Source organism: Diceros bicornis, chromosome 33 (assembly GCF_020826845.1).
Source record: "Diceros bicornis minor isolate mBicDic1 chromosome 33, mDicBic1.mat.cur, whole genome shotgun sequence".
Taxonomy (NCBI): domain Eukaryota; kingdom Metazoa; phylum Chordata; class Mammalia; order Perissodactyla; family Rhinocerotidae; genus Diceros; species Diceros bicornis.
Genome location: NC_080772.1, coordinates 15,933,116 through 15,955,980, shown reverse-complemented (window position 1 = coordinate 15,955,980; position 22,865 = coordinate 15,933,116). Strand labels below are relative to the sequence as shown.

Sequence of the window (22,865 nt, the reverse complement as noted above, 5' to 3'; positions counted from 1 at the left end):
GTCAGTTAAGGTGGCATTATGAAATGTGTATTTCCGAACCCCCTGCTGTAATACGGTTTGAGTTGGGGAGTCAGTTCGGAGTCTTAACGGAAGGAGTGCGGAGGAGGGCTCATTAGCGAGTCTGCCACAGTGCCAGCAAATGGTTGTTCTAAGGCTCCTTCCAGATCCAAGACAAAGAAGGAAGAAAGAAAGAAAGAGAGAGAGAAGGAGGGAGAAGGAAGGAAGGAAGGAAGGAAGGAAGGAAGGAAGGAAGGAAGGAAGGGAGGGTGGCAGAGAGAGGGTGAAGAGAGCGGGGGAAGGAACGAAGAAAAGAAAGTTCTCCAGCAGATTATTTTTCAAACAGCCGAACTAATCACAATTAAAGTAGGCAAACAAACTTTTATGACATTGTCCGCTCGCCGTCGAACACAAGTGACTTCCCTGCCTGGAGGAAGGCTCAGATCACTATACGGAGCCTTTGGAATGATCAGGCCCCTGGGGACACCACGTGGTTTCCTTTAGGGAGGCAGCTCCGGCACACCCACGCGGCAGAGTGCGCGGCCCGCCGCGGCCGGCCGGGGCGGGGGGTGGGTGTGCGCCCGGCAGCGGCGCGGGAGGAGGGCCCGGGGGTGGCGCGGAGGCCGCGCTTTTCCCGGCCGCCCGGGGCAGGGGGGCCGGAGCCGCGGCGGCGGGCATGGCAGAGGTGCGGCCGGGGCCGGCGGCGGGGCTGCAGCTCAGCGCGCTGCCCGACCACTCGCCGCTGCTGCAGCCGAGTCTGGCGGAGCTGCGCCGACGCGCGCGGGCGGAGGGCGTCCCGGAGACGCCGCTGCCGCTCACCGACTCCTTCTTGCTGCGGTTCCTGCGCGCCCGGGACTTCGACCTCGACCTGGCCTGGCGGGTAAGGTGCCTCCTTGCTCTCTCCACCGTGCGGACGGGGCTGGCTCCCTGTGGCTGTGCCCAGACCCCCGCGAAAGCCCAAGTTTCAAGCCGGACGTTGATGGGAACACGCCCCTAACGCACTGGGCGCGGGCTCTGTGGCTACAGGTGTTCTCAGCAATCCGGCACCGGTCCTTCCAGTTTCTCTGGGTCATGGAAACTGGAAACCTAGAAAAAGCTGGAGCCCTCTGAAGTGATGGCCCATTTGACCCCAGACAGCGGAACTCTGCCCGAGATGGGTCCCCCGAACCTGTAAAGTTTTGGGGAAATGCCTTTCCTCTCTGTGGCGAAAGCCAGTGATATAAAACAAAGTAACAGTTGAGAAGTAGAAAGCCTAGATTGATCACATTTGAGCAGATGTGGCGGGGAAAATGAAATTGCCAGTAAAACTGAATGTCTAAAGCCAAATTCTAGCAAAATAGTATTATTAATAGTAATACTGAAGTGTCAAGACAGCAAAGCAGTGCAGTGTATTTGAGTGGAAGGGTCGGGGATGAGGCTGTTCTTTTGTGTTTCCAGGTACGTTACAGCTGGTTGAGAGAAGGGGTGTTGGGAAGACAGGAATCAGAAAGAGGGATGCGACCTTGAGTTCTGTCCCTTCGACCTCAGCATCCTCATCTGTTAAGTAGTGGTGAGAACGCCTACCTCATTGGGTGGTTTCCAGGATTGAACATTAACCAATTTAACAGAACACGATGTACTCAGCACAGAGCCCAGCACATAGTAAGCACCCAGCAATTGAACCTGATCCAGCCGTTTCTCCAAGTGCCTTGCTCAGTGTCACTCTGTGTGCTGGGAGGCAGAATCCCAACGTGTCTCAGATGAGGTTTTTGAATTGCTGATAACTAATTTTTAATTGAAAAAGTATAGAGTAGGTATGGTAAAAAAAAAAATCCATAAATAGTAAAGAGTACAAAGTAAATTTCTAAAAGTAACTTTCTTTTTTTGTGAGGAAGATCAGCCCTGAGCTAACATCGATGCCAATCTGCCTCTTTTTTTTGCTGAGGAATACCGGCCCTGGGCTAACATCCGTGCCCATCTTCTTCCACTTTATATGGGACACAGCCAAGGCATGGCCTGACAAGTGGTGCATAGGCGTGCCAGGGATCCCAACCCAGGCCACCAGCAGCAGAGCGCACACACTTTAACCATTATGTCACGGGGCCGGCCCCTAAAACTACCTTTCTAAAGGAAAACAGTTCCCAGCTCGAATCCTTAGTTGGCACACCGTCTACCCAGAGGGAGTACTGTTAACTGTTTCCTGTTTATCTTTCCATATAGTCTACGTTCACACAAGCGTATGTATGTGTTTTACATTTTGCCTTTTTTACCTAGTTTATCATAGATATCATCCTATTTCAGCATGTGTACATATATCTTATTCTTTTGTGGGCTGTGTACTATTCCATTGTATGAATTTATTATATTCAATTTGATTTACTAGTCCTCTGTTCTTGGACATAGGAACTGTCATCAGCCAATGGCGATGGTGCCCGTGCATGCTGTTCATTCCTTTATTCAATGATTATTTTTGAACTCCTATGAGTTGCATGGCAATACACAAAATGCAATAAACAAGACAAATGGAATTTCTTCCATCACCAACTGGGTATTCTAGTATGTCTTTGTACATTTGTCTTTGTGAGAAAATAGGAATATGTCCTTATAGGTTAAGTGCAACTTACAAAATTCCAGGATGAAGTGAGATATGCATTTTCAGTGTGGATGAATATAAAAACTATCCTCCAAAGTGTTTGCACTAACTTTATCACTTCTATATTACAAAATGGTGCCTTTTTCTCCATATTATCACCCACAGTGTATTATCAAACATTGTGATCTGTATGTCAACCTGATAGGTAAGGAACTGATTCTCATTATTATTATAATATGAATTTATTTAATTACAAATGAAGTTAATCATCTTTTATTTATTTAAAATTTTTAAATTCTTTTCCAGTTAACTGCCTGTTTTTGCCATTTGTTCATTTTCTTCCATTTTGTTTACATAAAATATACAATATTTTTATTCATAAAATATGTTTATGTATTAAAGAAAATAAGCTTTTGTCCTAGTTTGTTGTTTGTCTTTTGAGATTGTACTATTTTCTTTCTGTGCAGAATTTAAAAGTTTTTATGTAATCAAATATATTGATTAGATTGTTATCTGATTGCTTCTGGGTGTTATAAGCTCTTCTCCCCAGAATTTTCTCTAATAATTTACAGCTTCTCTTTTTAATGTTGGAATTGTTGATCTACTGAGATTTACTTTGATGTTAGGAATAAAGTAGGAATCTGACTTTATTTATTTTTGTTTGGTCAGATGACTACCCAGGTGTCCCAACATCGTGAGTAATAAGCTAATATTTACTCAGCAGCTACTAAATGTGAAGACACAATCTCAGATCCTATGAAGAGTGCAGTTTATATGAGGCATTAAACATATATATGTGGAGAGGCACTAACAATAAACAGTGTGTGTGATTTACAGATTTCATTTTAGCTGCTTTTTTTTTTTTTTTTTTGTAAGAAAGATCAGCCCTGTGCTAACATCTGCCAATCCTCCTCTTTTTGCTGAGGAAGATTGGCCCTGGGCTAACATCTGTGCTCATCTTCCTCCACTTTATATGGGACGCCGCCACAGCGTGGCCTGACAAGCGGTGCGTCGGTGCGCGCCCGGGATCTGAACCTGGGCTGTCAGCAGTGGAGGGCGCGCACTTAACCACTATGACAGGGGGCTGGCCCCATAGCTGCTTTTTTAAAAGTAATGTCTAAACAGAAGAAATAAAATTTACCTCCATCCTCTGTTGTTGTTTTTTTTTTTCCCTGCATCCTTTATTTCCCTGAATTGTTTTCTCTGCACCATGTCCTTGAGGAATTAGCTAGTAGGACTGTGTCTAAATCCACTGGCTAGGGATCAAGTTTCTGTCCGTGAACTCTTGGCCTGACTTTTCTGCCAACATAAAAAGGAGAGGGAAAAGCTTAGAATGTAAAACTATTTTGTCATTTTCCTCCACAAAGGCAGTTAATTCAACTCAAACTCCCTTATTTATAAAAGCCCTAGAGTTTTAGTGTATAAAGAAAGCTTAAGTCCCTCAGTTATAATGAAATTTCTCATTGTTCTAGTTTTTGTATTTGAAGTTATAACAAATTAAAGAGTTTTTTATAATTCTAATAGTTTATGGAGTGCCAGGTACTTTGGTAGTTAGTGTTTGTGTGGATTATCTCAGTATTTTCTCATTTTAGAAGAAACTGAGATGTAAAGCGTTAAGTAGTCCAAAATCACAGTTACTAAGTGGTGAGCCGGGATTTGAACCTGGGTGAAATTCAGGGGAGCCTGTGTTCTCAAGTACACTAACTACTCTGGCCCCTTCTGTTTAAAACAATGAACATAAAAACAACCAACTGTAAATCTCTGTCCTACGTATTTTTGTGAATTCCTGTCTTTCACAAGTGAGGAGTCCAGTTCCTTATATTTTTGCTTCATGTCATAAGTTTTTTATCCTTTAGTTATTTTTATGGTTTTCCCAAAGACTTCAAAGTTTTCAAAACTCTGTTGACTCTCCCTGCTAATTTCCCTCTAAATATGAAACTTCCCTCCTGTAAAATGTATCATATCACATGTCAGTTTCAGTCTCCACTTCTGCTCCTGAGAGTTATTGCCCTTAAACAATTGTGTAACTTCTCTGAGCTTTAGTTTTCTGTAAAGAGGGGTAACAATAGTTAACTCTCAGCGTGGTTGTGAGGAGGAATTGAAATGATGCCATTAAACCCTATTAAAAGGGCCCGAATATGGTCGTTATTTTGTTTGAAAGTACATGAAAAATGTAAGAAGCGATCTGCTCTATTACAAAGCATAGTTAAAATAAACCATAACTTTTTATATTTATTTATTCCTACTTGCACAAAACAGATGCCTTCCAATAATGAATATTCCCTTGCAGCCAATTTTGTTGTGGACTTTCAGTGGTTCGTTTGAGAATTGCTCAGTAGTAGTTTCCGTCATTTACATAATTTGTTTATGTCAGCTGGACCTTTGAATTTATTTATAAGTAGAAAAGTAATAATCCAAGATCCAGCCTTAGATCTTTCTTTCTTTTTTTTTTTTTAATAACTTTGTTTTTTTTATGTGAGGAAGATCAGCCCTGAGCTAACATCCATGCCAATCCTCCTCTTCTGGCTGAGGAAGACTGGCTGTGAGCTAACATCTATTGCCAATCCTCCTCCTTTTTTTCCCCAAAGCCCCAGTAGATAGTTGTATGTCATAGTTGCACATCCTTCTAGTTGCTGTATGTGGGACGCGGCCTCAGCATGGCCGGAGAAGTGGCGCTTTGGTTCGCGCCCTGGATCCGACCTCTGGCCGCCAGTAGTGTAGTGCTCGCACTTAACCGCTAAGCCATGGGGCAAGCCCCGGGCTTAGATCTTTCAATTTGCAAAAGTTAAATGTCAGAGGTATGAGTGATTTGTGCATCTTTACAAAAGTCATTTTTCAAGTGTGTGGATCCAGCTGGTTTACTCATGAGTGAATTTATTCTTTCATTCAACACATGTACCTGTATCCTAGGTGCCTAGCACTCTGCAGAGATGAATAAGCTGAGGGCTTTGCCTCTATTACCTAAAAGATCCCTTTTAATGAAGCCATGACTTTTATGGTTCCATGGGAAAATAAAATTATTTCTGTATAGGAGCTAATATGCTGCTTCTAGCATTTTGCTTGAATCAGAATTAAAAGGACTATTTTTATGCCTGAGTGAACTATCAAAAAAGTAAGAAGCACTGTCAAATGCTATTAACACTTATTCTTATGCCCCCTAAGACAGGAAGCAGAAGAGAAATTCATCTGATAGAGTAGAATGAATATATCAGAATCTACAATGTGCCTTTTGCTCTTAACTGCTTTTGGAATCTGCTATTTAGGTCGCCAATTATTTGTTTGTTGGCAAATTTACTGACTTGTTTTCTTTCTTACCTCTCTATTGCATTTACCTCTTAGCTGTGTTCTCTTTTTTTAAACAGTTAAGAAAAGTCTGTTAAATGCAGAAATGAAAGAGAAGGAGAAAGACAGAAAGAGAGAAAGAGAGGGAGACAATGTCAGAGAGAGAGAAGGAGATAGGAGCAGAACAACACACACATTTTTCCTCTCTTCTCTACACCATAGTGCCGTTTCTCCTATGGTCCAACCAGCTTCTCTCTTCCTCCAGCCACTCCCAGACACTGACACTTACCAAGGCTCAGAATTTTACCCTCTACTTGATTTTTTGAAATTTGTATTTGTAGTTTCTCCTCCGATCATTACTGCTTTATGGTCACAGTGATCACGTTCATTCCAGTGACTCTCAGATATAAAATTTGTCCTTTCTTTTCATCTGAACTTCAGTTCCACATGCTAATAGAGCTCTTTAAACTCAAATATATTGTCATTTTAGAAAAATTGAGAATGCTGAAAATCATAGCAGAAAATTAAAATATAATAAGTTTTAAATGTGTAATTTGATTTTAGTATTCTCCACAATACACTGGCAATGTTTGTATTATTTGTAAGTGCAGAGTAACCATTATTTGTGGTTCTTTTGGGAAAAAAAGAAAACAAGAGTCCTTCAAACCATATTTTGCTAAGACCTAATATCCAGGCATACAGTTCTGCAGGCTCTCTGAATGTACCCCACTCTTAACAAAGTTGATTTTTGTTGTTTTTCTATTAGTAAAAAGTATAGCAGTGGTACAGAGATGTCCCTTTGTATCTTTGATTTAGCTCTTTTTTGTAGGAAAGAAAACCCAAAAAATTTTAGTTATTTTTAATATAAATCTGCACTAAATACTTGGATGATTAATCCTGATAATGTTCCCTAATATAAGAATGGCAGCGCTAACTACTGCTCCTTATGCCCATGTGCGTTTTACACATGACCCTCCAAGGCAGATATTGAGGAAATGAGACTCAGAAGAGTGAAACACTTACCCGAGGTCACACAGATGATAAGAGGAGGAACCAAGGTTTTTCTGAAGAAGCAGAACCTTACTACATGGCATGGCCTGTAGGATCCAGTTGTCACCAACAGGTCAGCTCCCAGGAGAGCAGGGATTTTTTAATGTTCACAGCTGTCACTCAAAGGCCTAAAACAGTGCCTGGAGCATTGTAGATGTTCAAACAATATTCGTAGAGTTAATTCATTTGATTGATTTCTATTCTTCCTTATTTCAAAAAAGACTAAAGGTGGATGTTGAGTTACCTACTGCAGAGTAAAAAAATCACCCCAAAATTTAGTGGCCTAAACCACAACTGTTTGTTTGTGATTCTCCAATTTGGGCAGGGCTCGACGGGCACAGCTTGTCTCTGCTCCACATTGCAGCACATGGGAACTCGGCTGAAGTCACACTATCCAAGATGGCCTCTCATCCTCCAGGGTCTCTCTCCATGTAGACTTACCGTTTAGTAATCTTACGGGTTGTTCAGATCCCAAAAAGCAAAAGCAGAAGGTCCCAGACTTTTTAAAACCTAGTGCAGTGTCACTTCTGCCACATTCTATCAGTCAAAGCAAGTTGTAAGGCCAGCCCAGATTCCAGGGGAAGGAATCAGATGGATTCCACTTCTGGATGGGGGCAATGGCCTGTGTACACCCGGAGGGGAGGAGTTGTTGGCAGCCATCTTTGGAGACCATTTGCCACAGGAGACAAAGGAAAATTACTCAACTTTGAATTTGTGATTAACTCCTATCACCTGAGATCCTTGATGGGGAAACTTAGTTTTTACAGCTAAAAAGACACCCCAGATTAAAATCCTGACATAATGGATGGCAAGGGCCACACGGAATGCCCAGGCTTTCCTACCATTTTTACAAAGTGCTTACCGTGTATGCTATCTATAGACAATTTTAATTTTATTTTTCAGTTACTAAAAAACTATTATAAGTGGAGAGCAGAATGTCCAGAAATAAGTGCAGACCTACATCCTAGAAGTATTCTTGGCCTTCTGAAAGCTGGCTACGTGGGCGTCCTGAGAGCCAGAGATCCCACGGGCAGCAAAGTTCTTCTTTATAGAATTGGTAAGTCACACACAGCACTTCTTCCTCTTTGTTTTTCTTGACTGCCATATAGACAGCTTCAATGTGTCCATATTTAAGCATTTAGGTTTTTAGATTTTAACTTAAGTTTAATTTAGATTTCAGTGCCCCCCCAAATATAATAAAACGGGCTTGTGAAAAAATTAATAAAAAACAATGAACTCCATTAATAAAATTAATAAAATTTTATGAATTTTATAATTATATAATTTATAACTCCATTAATAAAATTAATAAAAACCAAAACTCCATTCTTCCACACAATCAGCTTTATAAAATAAGAATAAAAGAAAACAGAGAAGAGAAATAGGGGGAAAAGGTGAAAAAGACTAAGGTAGTGTTTCAAAAATGCTTAGTAGGAAATCCAAATAAGAATTCTGAACTATAATCATAGAATCTCCACAAGAACATGGATTTTGTCTGTTCTGTTCACTGATATATCCCAAGCACTGAAACCAGGGCCTGGCACCTGGTGGGTATTTGTTAAACATTTTTGGAGTGAGTGAATGAATGGCTAGTTGGATAATGCCCCAGGCCGAGGAGCAAGGAGCTCATTCTTGTTGACAACACTGAATTCCACATGCCCCTCTGTTTTCACTGCTTCCCTTTTTCACCATTAGGTCTTCCTAGTGTTTCTTGTAGGTTGGTGACCTATAGCCTGTAACTTCTGACCCTTCCTTAGACTTGTGTGTGATTAAAAATGGTATATAATGAAAATGGACTCATACTGCTCCCAGCATCCTCTCATGGCCCAGTTGGAAGGGCAAAGATAACTCACATTTCATGAGCAGAATCTTATAAATTATAGTCTTACAGAAACTTTTACATCTGTAAATATTCTAGGGAACTTTACATTATTTATAGAATTGCTTTTCCTGCCTGCTTATAGATAAGATACCTGCCTGTAACTCAACTGTTTGCTTTCTTGCAAGAAGACGCTGCATTTAATTCTTGAAAGAGTATCAGAAGACTGAGTAGAATGATTCTAGTTTTTTGCTCCAGCTTATGTGTCAAATACAGCTGGGTTATTCATGAAGTCCTTGCCTATAAAACAGACATCAGACTGTCTTTTCTGTCTTCTCATTGCCCCACCAGTGTTATAGGATGTTAAATGAAGTTCCATGAGTTCCTTGGGGTAGAGTTGCCAGATTTAGCAAAGTATCTATGTTTTATGTAGCAAGCAAACCTGTATTTTATAAAAATATAGAGTGTCCAGTTACTTTTGAATTTCAGATAAACAGCAAATAATTGGCACATACTTATACTAAAAAATATATCCTATTTATCTGAAATTCAACTTTAACTGGGCATCATATATTATCTGGCAACCCGACTCAGGGGTCCCAGGAGCATAAAACTGAAACCTACTGATGATTCTTTCCGCAAGTGTCCTGGCTCTGCACTGCCTGTCGGGAGTTTTTTCAAGTTTGTTCATAAACTAACTGGGGCAAGTTAAGAAGTAAACATGGTACTTTGATAGTGAAAAAGCAAATGTGCTACTTTAATCAGAAACACCTTAACACTGAATTGATAGTCTTCTATTGTCTAGCCAGGGTCTCTTGTAGTATATTAAATTATAAGTGTACTGTTTAGCTCAAAGAGATTTTAAAATCAAGAAAACATGTAGGTTTAGTGATGGTCAGAACAGAGGGTATGCAGCAAAAATCTCCTGTGTGTTATATAGAATAACCTATGTTATTATAGGGTGAAAAGGAGAAACTCAGAAGAGTTTTATGAGTAAAATGAAAGGATAGGATGAAGATTTATAATTTTTCTAAATGTAATTGAATTAATGGGAGGAACTAAACAAGGACATCTGTAGTAGAGGTTTTTGGTAGAATGCTAGCATAATCACCTTTCCTCGGTAATCTCCTGTGCAGTAAAAGCAATGAGAAAATGCACCGGGCCTTTTTCCCCAGTTCAGCAGGACAACCCAAGGTGAAAAGTAAGTTTCTGCCATTATTAGCCGACAAGCCAGAGGATGTAATTTTATGCCTTTTGAGACTTACTACTACACTACAGCAGCAAAAGTAAAATTTAACAGTGAGTGTTAAATTTTGACCGTGGCTTAGTTCTTAGGAATGCAAGTTCTAGGGCCGTTGCCTGGGTTGGAATTTCAGCTCTGCTGTATGGTCTAGCTATGTTGCTGTAACTCCATTTTCCTATCTGTCAAATGGGCATAGTAAAAACCTATCTCATAGGGTTGCTGCTGAGTATTAAATCTTGTAACATGTATAAAATATATAATTTGAACATTACCTGGTATGCAATAAGTACTCAATAAATGTTAGATATATGCTGGAAAAGGAACTGAAAATTAACATGTTTTCTTTTTGCCTTAAAGGAGCATAGAGTGTAGACCAGCAGTACCCAATAGAACTGGCTATGATGATGAAATTGTTCTACAGTAGCCACCATCCTACTAGTGGCTGTTGAGCACTTGAAATGTGTCTATTGTAACCAAGAAACTGAATTTTTAATTTTATTTAATTATTTAATTGAATCAATTAATTTACATTTAAATAGCCACACGTGGCTAATGGCTACTGTATTGGACAACACCGGTCTAGACAACCATGACGGTAGGCTCAGAAATTTAGGTCAGTAACTGTTTTCTGAACGGCAGACTTTCAGTTGTTCTCCTCATGTTTTTCATCATCGTAGCTCTCAGCCAATGTCTGAAGTAGTATAGTATATTTGAGCTGGGTTATCCATGGATTGATTACTCAAATTCTTACCAGGAATCTGAGGCTTTTAAAAAACAAAGGGCAATCTCATTTTGCCTTCCCTAATACTTCTGAATATTTCTTCTCTTTCTATATCTTCTAATTTTTCCTTGCTATAGACGCTACCCGTTAATATTTACATGTGTTAAGGGTCAGCCATCTAAAACAAAACAAAAGCTCCTCCTCCATCCCACAAGACCCTCCAGCTGTCTCCCCCCTCCTCTCATTCTCAGCCAGACTTCTCAAATCAGTGATGTTCACCATCCATATTTTCTCACAGTTCCTCTCAATCCACCCTGATCTGGTTTCATCCCCAACTCTCTGCTGAAATGACCGTAAAAATCATCAGCGTCCTTCTTTTCACCAAATCTAATGGACACGTTTAGTCCTGTTTTACTTGACCTCTCCACACAGCAAACCACTTCCTTTCTTGAGATATCCTCTCCGTTTGGCTTCTCTGATGCCACATTCTCCTAGGGTTTTCCTCCAACTTAACTGGCTGCCCCTTCTCAGTTAGTCTTCTTTGCTGGCACCACCTAGTCTACTCACCCTTTACATTCTGAAATTCCTTAGGACATTGGCCTTAGCTTCCTCTTCTTATGCTACTTTATCTCTCTACTATAACAAAGATAAACATAGAGCTAAGATAATTGCTGTCGTAGGCTGTCATATAAGCACAAACAACTCTCAGATTTGTGTCTTCACCCCATCATCTCTTTGTCCCCAAGGATCCATACAACCGCTCCCTATTCCAGCTGTATGCAACTAGGTGTCTCACAGTCACCAATTTTAACATGTCCAGAACTATGTATGATCTTTTCCTCCCAAAACATTTCTCTTCCAGTGTTTCCTATCTCAATAAATGGTACCACCATTCTACCCAGTTGTCTAAGCCAGAAACTTTGGTTTACTGAAATTTTACTGTTACTTAGTCATGAATCTGTTTTACCCTTTTTCATTTGTCTTGTTAGGCACTCCATGGAACCTTCAATCTGAAGACTTGCATCTTTTTTTTGGCTTTGGAAAATTTTTCTCTACTGTGACTATTCCTCTCTCTTCTGTTCCCTAGTGTCTGTATTGTTGCCCTCCAGAACGCTAATTAGTTGGATGTTGAAACTTCTGGAGCTAGCTACATGTCTCTCAACTTTTTATTCATACATATCAACTCTTGGCTCTTTTGTGCTGAGTTTGAGGGAATTGCTCAGCTTGATGTTCCAAACCAATATTCACTCATTGGCTGTGTCTTTTCTGTCATTTGTTCCATCAACTGAGATTTGCTTAAGTTTTCCAAGATCTCAAATGATTCTTTTTAATAAGAGTGTCTTCTTATAATAATAGACTACAGTATCTTTTTTTTCCCCACTGAAACTATTTCGCTTCTTTTAATGTCTCTTTCTTTATTAACTGTTTCCTTGGATTTAGTGCCTTTCTCTATTGAGTTTGGTTCCTCTCTTCTTTGTGTGTGTTTTTAAAAATATTATAATTCTTAGTGGATGCATACCTTTTTTTAAGATTACCTGCTTGCCTGTCCATTACTGTCATTTCTCCATGTCATGGCCTGCCTCAGGTATGGTGGGGGAGGGGAAAAGACAGAATGGTAGTAACTCCTCTTCCTAGCACAGGTACTTCTTGTTTTTCCTGGGTGTGGGCAGCTGCCTGAGTGCTGCCTTGACGCTGCTTTCCAAAGCCCACGCTTAGCATTCTAGCCTATACGGACATGGCTGCTACATGCTGCTTGTGACTGAGAGATGTCAGAGAGATCAGCCCCCTGTCTGCTCCTCATGCATTTCGCTTAGCAACCTCTTTGGTTACTGTAGGGTCCTAGATACTCTTCCTAATCCAGGCCCTTGCTTTTTCCATTTCCAACACCTCTCACTTTGGAGCCTACCCAGAGGCATTGCCATCTTTAGCCACAGCCCCGTCTTGCATGTCTTGGGCTGTAGTTTCATATGGCAATCAAATCCAGCCTATATTCATTCTTTTTTTTCCCTCATGCTCTTAAAAATCTGTTCTTTGCTAGGGATCTGAGGAGGGAGGGAGGAGTAGGCACGTATTCTTGGACCATCAATTTGATCTATTATTCAAGTCATGATTTTTGTATTTGTTTTTATTTCTACTGATCGTTTAGGTCTAAAAAGAGTTGGTCTCCCTTTGTAAGTCTCTCTGATTCTCTATACAATGCTGAGATTTGCTATTTTTTATTTTTTTAGTACACTGGGACCCAAAAGTTTTCACAGCTTATGATGTGTTTCGTGTAAGTCTGATCACATCCGAGCTTATTGTACAGGAGCTAGAAACGCAACGGAATGGTATCAAGGCCATCTTTGATCTAGAAGGCTGGCAGTTTTCTCATGCTTTTCAAATTACCCCATCGGTGGCCAAGAAGATTGCTGCTGTTCTTACAGTAAGTGTATGTTTTAACTCTTTGGGATGATAATTCCAAATAAGAGATTTAAATTCAGTTATCTGTTAGACAAAGAGAAGGGAGGGTACATTTATTAAAAATTAAATGAAGTTTTAGAAATGATATTTAGAGTTCAAAAATGCTAAGAGGAAGTAAAGTATTATTAGTTTATAAAAGAAAGACTGTTGCAACAAACTGTGAAAATGTTCAAAATTAGTAACCACAGAATTTATACATTTAAACAATAATGTGGTGACTTTATCTTTCTGTTATTAATTTTTTCTTCCTAAATTAAAAAATTGACTCAAAAAACAATATTTTGTAGCAATGGTACAATAAAATTTACATAAGTCTTGGTAGCTGTAAATTGATACAGTTCTTTCAGAAATCAAAAAGTTTTTAAAATGGCCATCATCTTTGCCCAGTAATTCTACTTTTGGGAACCTAGCCAAGTAATAATTTTAGATATAGTAGAGACTTTGTATGTAATAATAATAGCTTACTATGTGCCAGGTACTTTGCTAAATGTTTCAAGTGCTTACTGCTTAATGGCCACAGAAGCCTATGATGACATATGACTATTATTTTTCCCATTTTATAAATTAATTAGTTATGTCAAAGAGGTGACATAGCAATGCCCAAGCAGACACATTTTGTCAGCAGTGAAGTGGGGATTTCAGGCCAGGTCATCTGAATGTAAAAGTTGCACTTACAACCACCATTGCCTTTTATAGATAAAGATAGTTACTATAGCATGAATTTTTTTAGAATAAAATTAGAAATAGCTATTTGTCCAGACATAGGAAAATGGTTACTTAAATTATGGTAAATCCATGTGATGGATTGTTGCAACAATGTTAAAATTCATAATGTTTATAAAAATTGTATTATATCAATGAAACAAAATGGTGCAAATCATTTAGACAGCATATTAGCAAATATGTTTAAAATAAAAATAGTCATAGAAAGAACCTGGAAGGAAAAGCCCCAAATTGATAACACGTCTTTAAAAGCTATGCATAGAATACAAAAAGAATTTTGCATGAAAGAACTTCAGCAGGAAAAGTCTTTATATTAACAAGACATCTTTGGGTAGGGAAACTGTTGATGGGGTTTTTCTTTCAATTCTTAACTTTTTAAACCTTCGACATAAGCCTGTATTACTTTGTTGTGAAAGACTTATACCTGTGTCAAAAGTTTAAAAGTGTGTGTTTATTGTACTATTCTTTCAACTTTTATGAAAGTTTGATCTTTTTCTCAAAATAAAAAAATTGGGGGAAAAGTTTAAATATAAATATCAAAAAGACTCATTCTTCTTGAAAAGAACATTGATGTGTGATTGGGGAAGATATTTCCTGTCTTATTTATGAAAGATGCAGGTATTTCTTAAAATACTTCGCCTAAGCTACAGAGTGAAACCTTTCCACAGGTCTTTTCTTAATCTAGTGACAGTGAACTATAAAGCAGGCTACTGTATTGACAGAATAAACAATTTTGAAAATAAAATCACACTTTAGGTACTGCTGTAAGTTTAGCAAGTGTTCAGAGAACGGACTTGTCAATAGGAATATATGTTGACCTCTGCTTTGTTATTAATAAGATTATTTTTTATTTTCAAAAGGATTCCTTTCCATTAAAAGTTCGTGGTATCCATTTGATAAATGAGCCAATAATTTTTGATGCTGTCTTTTCCATGATTAAACCATTCCTGACTGAAAAAATTAAGGGACGGGTGAGTAAAACATATTTTAAGTCCCTATTCCTCTGTACCAAATGTTCCAATTTTTTTTAATTTAAGGATTGTTTTATTATCTCTCCACCCCCACCCCCACACACCATTAGCCCATTGTTTTGAGTATTTATCTAACAAGCTAACTACTTTTATAAATTAAAGTTTATTTTTAATTTAGAAAAATCAAGTTAGTGAGGCTGTGGGGAAACTGGGCCTCATACATTGTTGGTGGGAGTGTAAGATGGTGTATTCCCTATAGAGGGCAGTGTGGTAATAGTTATCAAAATAACAGCCTGCACACTGCTGGGATTTTATCCTACAGATATATCTGCATAGAAACAAAATTACATACACAACAAGATTCATTGCAGCAAAAGATGGGAAACCACCAAGTGTTCATTACCAGGGAATTGGTTAAATAAACTATGATACATGTCCACAATGGAATACAATAAGATTCACAGGATGTATTGTAAAGTGAAATAAGAAAATGCAGACTAGTGTTTATGGTATGCTATCTTTTGTATAAAAAGGGGAGAAATCAGAATCTATAGTTATATTTGCATAAAAATTACACTAAAAGGATATACAAGAAAACAACCTAAGTGGTTACCTATGTGGAACAGAGTAGGGGTATGGATGGGATAGATGAGATTAGGGCTGGGAGGAAGACATTTCACTGTGTATCTTTTATCTTGTTTTGATTCTAGCCATGTGAATGTATTATATATGCAAAAAGTAATTAAATATATTTAAATAAGACATGTGTAACTGAAAACCACAGTACCCAAGTATGTGACTTAATGTCACGTTAGTCAAAGCAAAGAGATTTGATGTTTTGTACCTATCCTGTGGAGCCTTACCTCAGGTGAATATCTCATATCTCTCAGGATTTCTCAAGTATTGAAAACAGAATCTGAGTTCCCAAGAATGGCAACCACTCTTCTACATTAATCTGTAAAGAATAATTTTTACAGCATTTATTTAAACAAACATTGGCAACATTTAATGCATGAGCACAAAACAGCTTTTAAAAGCTTTGACAATTTAAATCTCAAAAATTATTTAAAGATAAATAGTGATAATGTGAGTTATAATGGTATATTTGGAATTTTAGAAAATATATTTTTTCATAGTAAGAAAATGTAACCTCTTGCATCTGGTCAGAAAATTATGCCCCTAGAGCTTCTCTGAGGTTGTCCAGTAGGTATTTCTATCTGTCTTCAAGAAAAACCACCCCTATGAAGAGGGCCACTTTTCATTCTTGCATTTTTGTAAATGTCAAGTTTTTTGTTTGTTGATTTTTTTTCCTGTCTTCAATGTAGCTTGATAATAGCTGACCACCTTCTGTTTAACTCTGAAAGATATAAAAATAAGTATTTCTATTTTGGGTTATATTCTAGACAAATAAAAACAAAAACAACAATAAACTGAACCTAATAAATAGGAAAATATGAGCAAAAAAGAAAGAAAAATAGGGTCCAGCCCAGTGACGTAGTGGTTAAGGTCTCACTCTGCTTCAGTGGCCCAGGGTTCCCCACTTCGGATCCTGGGTATGGACTTACATACCGCTCATCAAGCCATGCTGAGGCAGCGTCCCACATAGAGCAACTAGAAGGATGTAAACTATGACATACAACTATCTACTGGGGCTTTGGTGAGAAAAAAGGAAAAAAGGAGGAAGATTGGCAACAGATGGTAGCTCAGGGCCAATCTTCCTCAAAAAAAAATACCAGTTATCCCAAAGACAAGCATTGAGAACACCGTGAGTCTAGAGCTCTACACCTCTTACATCTATCTGTCCATGTCTAAAAAAAAAAAGAAAAGAAAAGAAAGAAAGAAAAATAAAATAAAAAATTGGGAAGTTAGGTGAAGCATTTCAGTGCAAGTTACTTGACACGAAACAGACGATAAAATGGCAGGGCGCCAGATCCAACTGCTTTTCTCCCTTTCAACATTGTGGCAATACCCTGTGAATGTTTTTATTCCCCCCTTCCTGAGGAGATAGTAGAATTTCTTTTCAATTAGCTGATACTATTTTAAACATTTCAGAAAAAAATCAAGGATCGGGACTGTGAGGTTCCTGAGTACAGGAGATTTGTTTCATTCACCTTTTAATCCCCACATCCTAGCACACAGGAGGTGCTTATTAAATAATTGTCGAGTGTATAGGTGAACGTTCGGCCCTAACAGATGGAGAAAGGTTATTTATTTATTTATTTTTGACAAGATGTGCTTTTAATTGAAGGTTCCAAGGCTTTAACTTTAGGGCATTATATGATCAATTTTTATAGTTTAAAATATTTGAAAATTTAAGGTTCTTGTCTCTTAATTTTGTACCGGCCAAGAGTATCCATCAACTGAACCAAATAAATTATTCCCCAGGTACCTGGTTGTGTGCTTAGATATATGCTTTTATTTTATATATTTATATTTATAGATATATTTACATGTATAAATTTATATTTAATATTATATACTAAATGATATATATATTTTATTATTATATATCATATTATAATATATAATAATATAATATATAAACTGTATAATATAATATATAATGTATAATATATTTTATATATTATTTTAATATACATAATATTTTATATGTTTTTATATTATATATATTTTATTTAATACTACTAATACCAGGTAGTACATTTTTATGATCTACAGAACAGTCCTAGGATATTAGATATTTTGCTAAGAATCACTTGGACATTAGGGAATAGAATGTATAAGATAATTTTATTTAGAGTTTTAAAACTCTATTTTTGAAAGAGGGAAAGAATATCTTTTTATAAATCTTATATAGTTATAAGAATGCAAATATAAGGAAACAATAAGATGATCAGATTCATAAGCAGCACAATCTAAACATAAGTAAAATTTTTAGATTCATAAGCAGAGGAATAAAGGATGTAGTATTTGTACATGCTCTCCCATCTTAGAAGTTATTAGAGTACCTTATTTTATGGTGTTGATTTTCCATTGGAAATGCATCTATATATTGAGGGGCAGAGGGCATACCTTCTAAAACATTTTGGCTATTTCAGATTCATCTGCATGGGAACAATTACAAACAGAGCTTACTTCAGTATTTCCCAGACATTCTGCCTCTGGAATATGGTGGTGAAGAATTCTCCATAGAGGACATTTGTCAGGAGTGGACAGATTTTATAATGAAGTCTGAAAATTATCTCAGCAGTATTTCACAGACCATTCAATGAGAAGAAGTTATTTAAGGTGAATGGCTTCCTAATTAAAAATACATGAGTGAGATCCTACTTGGTTACATGAATGAAAGAAAAAGAATCTTTTAAACTAATTAATGCTTGTCTAATTGGTCTTTAAAAATGTAAAAATCATCTGACTTGAGCAACACAAGTATTTGGGAAACTTCTTTCTATATGCATTTTCTTTACCTTTGAGGTAATTGAATGTTAGTACAGTTTAAAAGCATAGAAGAGATTCCTGATTTTTGCACTTGAAAGAAAGTTATCTCTAAAGTAGCTATTCATGTGCACCTTTGTATGTTTCTGAAAAGTTTCATTTTAAACAAGTTCTCTGATTACATTGGTTTAGTAATAAATGTATAAATAATCCACTGAAAAGAAATATTAGCACAGGGCCGGCCTCGTGGCTTAGCGGTTTAGTGCTCGTGCTCCGCTGCTGGCAGCCCGGGTTCGATCCCAGGCACGCACCAACACACCGCTTCTCCGGCCATGCTGAGGCCACGTCCCACATACAGCAACTAGAAGGATGTGCAGCTATGACATACAACTATCTACTGGGGCTTTGGGGGAAAAAATAAATAAATAAAATTATAAAAAAAAAAAAAAGAAATATTAGCACAAATTAACTGATGATAAAAATCTATTAACATTCATTCTGGGTGAGTGTCAGATTAGATTACAATTCAGATTAAAATCTGAATACAGTTTTACAGTTATTCCTGCAGGCCAGCAAGACATTTCATATCAGGGAAATTTTAGTTTAGCATATTTGTACAATAAAACTTTTGATTGAAGGGTCTATATGCCATGAACTATTGTATGTAGCATCTACAGGTCTCTATGAAATTACTAATGTTGATAAAATTGATAACCAAAAATAATTTAGAAAATATTTCAGTCATAGCTAATGGCTTCTTAATACTGCTTCTGCATTTTCAGATAAATCAAGAATGTAATTTTGACTTCTGTTTTTGGCTATTCTTTTTATGACTGCATAGAGATTTAGAGATGAAATAATATTTAGTTGTATATGTGGACTCTATTTTTAATTGAACAATAGCACAACTACACAAGGGAAAGAAATGTTTACATTTTTAAAATCACTGCCAGTTATGTCTGGAACTTTTCAGATTATGCATGAAATAATTTGAGTTTTCCTATCATGAGAATATTCTAGTCAAATCCTGCAGTTCATTTTTACTTAAAAAAATCAGTAGTTAAAATGTGCTGTTTGTAGTGTAGCTTATGTCAAAGAATACTTCATTTATTGAAAAAGATATAGTGTCAAGATAGCTTTCAAATTATGACAGCTTTTATAGTGTTTTATAATTTTTAAATTTTATTTTAAACTTGAAATTGAAAAAACATAGGGTGCAAAATTTGTTAGCCATTTGTTCAGCTTAGTTGGATTTCAACATTAATCATACAGTAGTATCTTTGTGGAAGGATATGTGAAGAGTGTTTTTCTTGATAAGAGAATTATTCTAATCACGTGAGCAGATACTTATGATTCTCTGTACATATATCTATGAAAAAATTGAGAGTAATTGTGAATTACTCTCTTTAGACATCATATTTGATTTTAATTTACCATCGGGAAGCTAACTTTACATTATAATTTTTATTTAAAAAATTAGATTGTACCTATTTTCTAAAAATATGTTAAAGTCTTCTTTACAAGATCATACAATTTAAAATTGTATAATTAACTATAACAGCAGAATAAAACCATTTAAAAAGAATAAACAATAACAACAACAAAAAACTCTGGTTTACCCAACTTTTATCCATAGAAAGAGGTTTACATCACGAAGTTTCACTTCATTTACATTTGGGTATTTAAAACACTTTCTTATGACTCTGTGAAGGAATGATTGCTTTAGCAGATGAATAAAGGATAATATTTTTTTTTTGAGGAAGATTGGCCCTGAGCTAACGTCTATTACCAATCTTCCTCTTTTTTTCTTCTTCCTCTCCAAAGCCCCCAGTACATAGTTGTATATCCTAGTTGTAGGTCCTTCTAGTTCTTCTATGTGGGACGCCGCCTCAGCATGGCTTGATGAGCAGTGAGTAGGTCTGAGCCCAGGATCTGAACTGGCAAATCCTGGGCTGCCAAAGCAGAATGTGCAAACTTAACCACTGCACCACCAGGCAGGCCCCACAGATAACATTTTAAAATGTCTTTTAAATGTGATTTCATTTGGACATTGAGGGTATTATGCAAAGTGAAATAAGTCAGAGGGAGAAGGTCAAATACAGTATGATTTCCCTCATTAAGTAGTAGATAATAGCAACAACAAACAAACACATAGAGACAGAGACTGGATTGGTGGTTACCAGAGGGGGAGTGGGGAGGGAGGAGGGCGAAAGGGATAATTCAGCACAAGTGTGTGGTGATGGGTTGTAATTAGTAGTGGGATGGTGAACATGAAGTAATCTATGCAGAAATAGAAGTATAATGATGTACACCTGAAATTTATACAATGTTATAAACCAATGTTACTGCAATAAACAAAAAATTAAAAAAAAAAAAAAAAGAAAGAAATAGAATGGGGAATTTTTTCCAAATTGTATCCATCAACAGGTTGTCCCAGTCTAATGATTCATCATCTCTTAGGTATATTATGGGGTTTCTTACTCTGAACAGGGTTTGCAATGAGCAACCCTGTGGTTGATTCACTTTCCTCCATGACTAAGCTGTGCAGGAGTTTGTCAGTGAAGGGCCCACTGCCCACCACAAGGTGACACTCCAGGGAAGGAAGGGCCTAAGGTTGGAGGGTTTGGAGGAAACATATTCATTGGGCTGCACGAGGGAAGTAGCATTCATCCACGAAATATATAAAAATACACACAGTTCATTGATGAACTACTACAGTTGTGTAGTAAAGTCAGTATCTGATGAGAGCATTATCGTCAGTACTTAGAAAAAGATTGGTTGAAAGACTCAAAAATAGGTCTAAAAAGTGGCAAAGTTAATTTAACCTGTGCTCAGGGCCCCAAAACAAACATAAAATTTGGAAGAAAAATAAAAATTTATTAAACGTTTAAATAAATAAATGTGATTCATTGGTGATGTTACTAACAGTAAACAGAATTAAAATAAGTTAATCAATAGAAGTACATTTCATGATGGGACTTTGAGATTTTTATAAAATGCAACAATTGACTGAAGAACATTAAAAGAACCATATGAAATGAGCAGGCAATTTTACAAAGTGGCAAGATAAATAACTAATGAATTGTCTATATTACTTTACTGTAATTGCACCAAAAGTGCCTTTCAAAAGATTAACTCTAACATGTCCTTATTGTGTTACTAAACTGCATGATAATGATAATTTATTTGTTTTAATATTGTTCAAAAGAGAATAAAGATCTTTTACATAAACTATAGCTGTTTCTTTTTCATTTTTAATTAAGAATATGTATTAGGCATTCTTTTTCAAAAACTGCCTTTCCTTACAGAAAAGTTTAAGAAAACTTACCACGTCTTGTTGCCCATTACATAAATGCCAGTTCTAAAGAAAAGTTTTCTTGCAGGCTGATTTTTCCTGCTGCTTAGTTCAACACCATCTTCCCCTGATGTCTTTTGCTGTGCTTAAGGGGACCACAAGCTAATTTCATAACTAAGCCATGCATACTTGAGAAGTTAAAACTTCTAAATGAAAAAAGCCAGAGTGTGCCACTTAATCAGATAATTTGCTTTTGAAACAATCTACTGTTAGCCTAGATCATGATATTTTTGTCAAACTATACATTTTTCTTACAGAAATAACACTGAAGTTGTAGAGCGAATATTATCTTTGCCACTCACCTAAATTAAGCTCACAAAACAGGTTAAACATACAAACAAACCCAAAACTCAGCCAACTAGTAAGATAGGGTTGAATGAAACACTCTTTACTGGCCTTATATGTTGAATTTTGCCATACTTAGATGCTCTGGAGGAACTATGAGTTTGTGGGGGAAGAGAGAGAATCCCCCTCTGCCTTTTCCCTTAAGGTTCTTATGGCTGGCCAAATAATTAACAAGACAAGTTAACAGGAGAAAATAATACCAAGTTTAATAACGTGTACATGGGAGAAATGTGTACAGGGGTGCTGAGTTTCTCAACACAATGGCAGAGATTCTCGTCTTAAATACCATCTTCAGCTAAAGACAAAGGAGGATGTTATGGGTGGCTGGTGTTTTGGGATTTCAGAGGGGAAGAAGACAATTTACATTAAGAGAGAAGTGTAAATGTTTGTCAGACAATGCTTTGCAGGGGCACCTATAGAGAATGTGGCTGGAGAGACAGGAATGATAGTAATCAAGGGTATGTACATTTAAGTCTTCTTCTTCCGTCCTGATAAGAGTTTTCACAGATAAGGTCATCCCCCCCTCTTCCCACTACACAGAGGGAGATACTTTTACAAATGTAAATATTTAGTAAACAGAACTTTGAAAAGAACAGGCTTAGCCAGGACCCTGCCAGTCTGTCTACACTCAGAGTTAAATTCCTTTAGGCAGTTTGGGGGAGGTCAAATTCCATCAGAAAATAATAAGGTAACGAGATATATTTCAGGGTGGCCAAATCTTGATCTCCCACAAGTTACAAAGACAGAACTAGAAATAATGGCAATAAAATTAGCATCAGCAGCAGAACATCCCCACTAGTTTTCTGGTTAGCATCCCCCCCCCCCCCCGTCCCCAAACCTAGCACTCAATTGACTGCTCTCCTCTTCTCTATCAAAGTCAATCATATTAATCTATTAAATATCTACTTTGATAAAACTGTACATTGAATTA

General features: G+C 37.2%; 1 protein-coding gene across 2 annotated transcripts; it reads left to right on the top strand.

Annotated features, from left to right (window-relative positions):
* The first annotated feature begins 610 nt into the window (after window positions 1–610).
* Window positions 611–18,533, top strand: TTPA (alpha tocopherol transfer protein). Of its 2 annotated transcripts, XM_058528772.1 has the most exons (5): window positions 614–877; window positions 7,805–7,958; window positions 12,913–13,106; window positions 14,728–14,838; window positions 17,898–18,533. In XM_058528772.1, the coding sequence occupies exons 1-5, from the start codon at window positions 674–676 to the stop codon at window positions 18,069–18,071; spliced, it is 837 nt and encodes a 278-aa protein (XP_058384755.1). In that variant the 5' UTR covers window positions 614–673; the 3' UTR covers window positions 18,072–18,533. The 2 variants fall into 2 exon arrangements, with proteins under 2 accessions (XP_058384756.1, XP_058384755.1); XM_058528773.1 differs by lacking the exons at window positions 12,913–13,106; window positions 14,728–14,838 and having other exon boundaries at window positions 611–877; window positions 17,898–17,977.
* The last annotated feature ends 4,332 nt before the right edge of the window (window positions 18,534–22,865 follow it).